Here is a 6,622-nt window from a genome sequence, read left to right on the forward strand (position 1 = left end):
TACTAAAAACCTTAATATTTGGTTGAATATGCCTATTTCCCTAATAAGACAACAGTGTAAGGCAATAATACACAAAAATTTTAAATGATATAAAATGAAGAAGACTGTTGGTAAGACAGGCAGGCAGGAAGACATGCAATAAATTAATACAAAATTCTTTTTAATAATTTTATAACTATTGAGGAAATCTAACAATACAAACATTACTTTTTATTTCAGTCATTTTAAATGTAAAGGTTATGGCTAATTGATCCTTATGGGAACAATAAGAAAAGAGGAAACCATGCACAATATTATTCACAGCATTTTAAATTTATTTGTTGGTTATAATTCCAAATAATTTAATATTAAAAATTTCAAGAAAACAATATAATATTAAAAATGAAATTCTCCATATCTTCAAGTTAGTGATCAAACTACAGAATTACTCTTTAATAATTAATTTATAACGTTCAATTTTCAGTAAGTTATATTTTACATGAATGCAAAAATAGTTACATCCTCAAAGGTAAAATTGCTTGATTCAGAGGAAAGGGTAATAGGAAGATCTGGATTATAGTTTGTATGACTTTGAACACATAAATTACCATCCCTGAACATTAATTTTCTAGTATGCTAAAAGATAATGAAAGTTTCTCTAGCCACAAAATGATCTGATAAATTAAGATGTTGTTTGTGAGGGAAGAGATGATTAACTAATGTTGATGAATTAACATTAGTTCTCTATATATTTTATAATAAAATAAATGCTAAAATTAAAAATAGAATGAAACATTTATTCAACAATCTCTTAGAACTTAGCATTATATTTTATAATAGACATAAATTTCAGACACACCAAAGTAAGTTTCAAGAACATACATTTGTATTTGAAATTGAGGTACTCACTGAATAAGATGAAACTAAATAAAAAGGATAAATTATTATGGCATGATTGTAGGTAATCAACCCTTGTCATTGCCTAATTAGAAAACATAATCTTCTAAATACAATCTCAAAAACCTCAGCAACACATAATACCACCGTGATTACAGTAAATGTATACATTGCAATGAGAAAAATGGTCTTTTCAAAGTGTTCCGGAACCATGCATTTTATAATAGTCATTTTTTTCCCAAGAGATGCAGCATCACACAAGTAAAGTGGTTTTACTTGGAAACCAAAAAGCTGAATCTGGAGCCAAAATGCTATCACCTCTAGACTAATTCTTAATAAAACTGAGAGGATATAGATCACAGTGTAGATGGGCTTTTGAAGAATGCATTCTTGATTGATGCTTTTACATGCAGCATAAAGATGGAAAATAGCACCAGGAACCAGGACAATCACTAGTTGCAATGCCCAGAATACCTAAAGTATGGCACAAATATCTTAGTCAAATCAATTAATGGACATATAATCCAAAATACCCTAAAAAATGTGCTGATACTTGACAGAAGCTATACTCAAAGTTCCAAGTTTCATAGAAATCTTATAACAATAAATAGAAGATCATAGCACAACAATGTTTGACATATCATATTTAGTTACTAAGATGTTTAAAACTTTAAATATAGTAGTTATGAAAATATGATCATATTTTACTGTCATTTTATTGAATTTTAGTAGCTACTTAATTTCTATATTCTAAATGCAAGTCTGGAGTATAATCGTAGCACCAATAGATAACAGAATTCTGGATTTTCTGAATACAAAGCCAATTAAAGAAAAATTAATATTAATTTTGGAAACCATGCCTGTTAAAGTATTACTTTTACTGATATTCTTTTACATTTAAAATTTTAAAAAAGAAAGCGTGTGTTGTGGAGTCAACATTAAAGTGCTCACAGAAAAACTTACTTGTGGAGTGATTGGCCTGAACTGATTGTAGCAGAAAAGGTTTACGTCTCTTTTGTCTGGATCACAGCTGAAGTGCAGAGCCTCGTTCCCATAAACCGCAAAGCCCAAAACTCCCAGGAAGAACATTCGGACAGATCCAAAAAAAAGTGTGTGGAATTGACCAATCACGGTTGGAGGTTTAACCTTTTATGGTTTCAGGAGGAAAAAAGTCATTGAAAACAAATATTAATAAAAGAGTCTTCTGAAGGATGTTTTAATTTTTAAAGTTTAAGGTTCAAGAAGTTTTGAAGCAAGATAGATTTGTAGTGATCATCAGACAAATGCAAAGCCTGTATTATGAGATTTCTTATGCCTTTTCACTTTCGAAATATAAAATACCACAGTCCAATAGGGGAATATTGTTAATGTAATGTGTAATTTTAGAAATATTTTAGGCAGCTTTGAGTTCAATTAATATTCTCTTTTCCTCTGCTCCCTTTGAAAAATTAGATGACAGATCCCATATTAAACTCAGTACACACACTATCTTAAATAATGTGTATTTAGTTGTCACAACAAGTTTTTTCTACTTCTTAATTATGGAATTGAGAGAATGAATAACTTTAAAACATCAACATCTATATGTACTTCCTGAATTATTCTACTCACAGATTTAAATTCAGAATATTCTGAAGTATAAGGTTGCTATTTATATTATTCACCATAAATATAGAGGAATGTATTCATCACCACTCATGCAAAACGGGTTAACAAACACAGACAAATCTCATAACAATTGATGTCTTTTTTTTTTTTTTTTGGTATAATACTTACACATCCTTCATAGAAGTTTTTGATGTAATTTAGAGACATGTCTCAGGAGATGTTATCCTGACATCCCTGTGGGTTAATTCTTGACCCACGTTGCCGGTTCCCTTCTGCCAGAATCAAACTCCTATATTTTCTCATGACTCTTACAGCCGAAAACACTTATCACTGCAAATTTCTCTCCCCTCCTCCTTTTCTGTCTTTTTTTTTTTTTTTCATAGATCTCTGGGGCCCCAGTCAACTTTCCTATCTCTGTCCCAAAAGAAAACAAAAACAAAGAAACAAAAGCAGAGGACATGTGGTCAATCTAATAATCCCTTGGCTTGCACTATCAGCATAGTCAGCCAGTTAGCCAGGAGTGCCAGCAAAGCAAGAGGCCAACTGGACAAATTCTCTGAGCACTCAGTGCCTCTGCAATTACCTGAGAATTCCCTATGTGTAAACCAGCAGACTCTTTAACTTGAGGTTCCATTAGATGTGTCCTAAAAGATAAGTATACAGGTAATATCCCTGATCCCTTCTTCTTTACTTCCATGGGATATACCTAACTTCTAGGAAGTTTAGAAAATAGTAACGAGGCTATGATAAATATTGTATCATTGAATATTACTAATGTGCTCCTCCTTTTGCTGAATACTTGCCACATTCATGGAAACACAATTAGGTCTCAAGGCTAAGGACACACATATGGGAAGAAGTGACTGCGTGATACCCTGTCATTACGGGCAATGGGTCAGGGCAGTAGCAGGGTTGAAGAGGAGGGCTATGCTGGATAGGAAACAACAAAAATGAGCAACTTGATGATTCTTCAGAATGACTACATAAAAGCACTGGAGAAAAGATTCTCATCTTTCTAGAATCAGAATTCCAGGGTTTCCTTTGTGTTGATTCCTATGAAAGGACATCTAAAAGCCCTAAGAGCTATTTCCATGGGAGAAATCTTGCTTTGCCCTCTACCTTTGTGCAGTAATGAATGTTATTGTTTAGTTAAATATATGTAAGTGTTGGACATGTATAAATCATTAATATCTTCCTGTTTCCTCTAAGGGATATAGATAATTGTATTAAAACTTGATGGTATTTGTAGAAGAGGGAAATGCAGAACCATGTTCATTGGTGGGATCTGTGAAGGGTCAAATGAATAATACCAGTTTTTCCCTTACAGGTTATGACCAAAATAAGCAATAGGACAAAGGAAAAGGCATGAAGGTGCCCAAGATATTAAAGATTAGGTTGATGAGGGATGTGGTTTATCTCTTTTGGAAAGTATGATTCTTAGATAAATTGTTGTGTCTTGGTCAATGATACATCATGGTTGCCTTTAATGCCTGCATGGAGTGCCTGCTTGCTGCTGCAAGAGTTATGGCATGAAAAAATCAAGATCTTTGTGGGGTAACTTGCTCACAAGAGGGAAAGACTGGACAATAAATAAGACAGTAGCTTTTGTGAGACTGGAGTCACACCTCTGACCATTGGTAGGGTTGTTAAGGTAATGCTCTGGGCTTCTTTGCATTCTAATAGTTATGGATGTCCAAAAGTAGCAAGAAAAGATAATTCCCAATACATAAACATTGTTTAGGACTTTGCTTGGTACATGTTTGCTAATCCAGATTTGAGTAATAGCTTTTTGCTTCTTCATAGATCTGCAAAATCATATCACAGAGGTGTGAGTGCAAAGACAGGAAAATATTTGTGGGTGGTTTTATTTTCTACCACAAATATTCTATCATATTTTGTATCCCTTCCAGCCATCTTTAAACATTTCCCCAGGATGCAGAAACTGTCATCTAATTATAGTGTCAATGTGAAATCTGTGGCTTTATGATTTTCATTATGTGTGGATATGGCTCAGATGTGACTCTTCTTATTCCAGAACCTGGAGATACAAAAGAAAATGTTATCTTCCTCAAAAATTAACACACAATGGTGATACATGGATAGGATGATCACAGTAGATAATTTCACTCCAAAAGTGGAAGAACCAGACACATAAATGTCCACTGCTCCATAACAATTCTGAAATCTCACAGGGAGAATTATCATCAGTTTTTCCTACTTTGGAGGAAGGGAATGTTTCATGACCAGGATGTAGTACTATTCTCTGAAAGCTGTTCTCCACCCTACTCTGCTTTCTTGCTTAACAGAAGCAATTCCCTGTTGCTGATAATAGTCTGTAGCTATTCAGAGGCCTGTAGTTCTATACTCTGTTCTTTGCTGAAAGCATCTTCCCTGTGACATAGGAAAAAATGGTGTGCTAGCAACTGAAAAGCTTCTTCTGTCTGCTTTCTGCTAGAAGAAAGTTGGGAATTGAGCAGTCTCTTTTTATAATTTGACAAATATCTGGCTGTTTTATTCCATCCTAGTGATTCTTTTGTTGGTACAACACTCCTAATCACTTTTTTGCCTTTCTATGAATCAGATTTAATATACTTGCTTGAAAAAAATCATAAAATTATTTTATTTATTATTTTTTATTATTATTATTATTATTATTATTATTATTATTAATTTTGGAACTGGGGATTTAACCCAAGGGTGCTTACCCACTGAGGCACATTTCCAGTCTTTTTTATTTTATTTTTTAAAATTTCAAGCCAGGGTTTTGATAAATTGCTTAGGGTTTCACTAAATTGCTGACTGGCTTTGAACTTGTGACCATCCTGCCTCAGCCTCCCAAGTTGCTGGAATTATTGGCATACAATTATTATAAAGTCATATTTATCATTCTAAATATGTATATATATTTAATGCTATCTTTGGGTTATGCTTTCTCTGAGTCCAGGCTTTAAGATTTATAGAAATATTTTGTCAAACTGAAATACTCATTAGTCATTCCTTAAATATTTATGTAATGTAAAGCACATTGTAGCCACACCATTGATTTGCCTTTTATCCTAAGATCATTTCTTATATTTGAAATTTCTACTGACAGGGAGATTAAGATGAGCAAAAAAAATTCCCGTTCCCATGTAAGAAGTCCTGACTTTCGTGTATTATTTTTTCCTAAATTTTGCTTGTAAATTCATCTTTAGGTTTCTAGAGGAGGTCATGTATGTAGAGTGATTGCTAGGACCCAGAAACAGGAGAAACTAAGGGGAAGAAACAGTTTGTACCCTCTTATTTTTTCCTGCGAAAATATCAGGAGATTATTGGGGTATATAGCAGGTGGATGATGCTGTGGAGCTTGACCTTATATTACATTCCTGACCAGATCTCATTATGGAGAGAAAAGGCCAAGAAGAGGATGGTGCAAGTAGTAGAGTAGTAAAAAAATTAATGGCATCACTATGAGTGGGAAGAGCACCAGGTAACTTAACATCATGGGCTCTTGAACTAAAGATCTGAGATCTCATCCAAATTATTTGCCATCTCTGAATCTCAGTTTATTTTAGAGTATACTCATATGGTTGTTGTATGTGGATTCTCAAAAGATTTAGAGAACATTTCTCTGGCTCTCAATGACAGCCTAAGGTACCTGTTGTTTTCAATTAATTGTCCTTATTATGCAGACTATAAAATATTACCGAAGTAATGATCATTTTAAAAGAAGGATTTGTCACTACTTTATTCAGGATACAGAACTTTTGTGTTCGCCAGAGTAAAAGGGTTTTGGAAAAGGATGAATATCAAATGAAAATCCACATCTCTCTTCAGTCTTTCTCTTGTCTCATTTTAATCTACTTGGGAAGGACACTTTTCTTCCTTTAGAGTCTATTTGCATGCCAAGGTACCCATTTCTGCTACCAATTCTAGTGGGATTGAATCCCAGGGAGACATTAAGTAAATATAATTATTAAAATTTACTTCCATTCTCCCAGTCCTACAGAGTTGAAAAATGAACAGGATAACTTCATGAGTTTCCTAAGTAAATGGACTAAGACTTGAGGGAACATTACCTGCTAACTTGCTCAAACTTAACTTAAAACTTTCACTTTCACACAAAGGAGGGAAGGCAAGCTCAGATCTCCTATTACTG

The 6,622-nt window shown here is 33.6% G+C and overlaps 1 protein-coding gene across 1 annotated transcript; it reads right to left on the reverse strand.

The window, feature by feature from the left end:
* Nucleotides 1-954: 954 nt before the first annotated feature.
* Gje1 (gap junction protein epsilon 1) lies at nucleotides 955-2,691 on the reverse strand. The gene is made up of 3 exons (XM_047557301.1): nucleotides 2,653-2,691; nucleotides 1,840-2,022; nucleotides 955-1,350 (listed from the first exon to the last, which is right to left on the reverse strand). The coding sequence occupies exons 1-3, from the start codon at nucleotides 2,689-2,691 to the stop codon at nucleotides 955-957; spliced, it is 618 nt and encodes a 205-aa protein (XP_047413257.1).
* Nucleotides 2,692-6,622: the final 3,931 nt, after the last annotated feature.

This window comes from Sciurus carolinensis, chromosome 7 (genome assembly GCF_902686445.1).
Source record: "Sciurus carolinensis chromosome 7, mSciCar1.2, whole genome shotgun sequence".
NCBI classification, from domain to species: domain Eukaryota; kingdom Metazoa; phylum Chordata; class Mammalia; order Rodentia; family Sciuridae; genus Sciurus; species Sciurus carolinensis.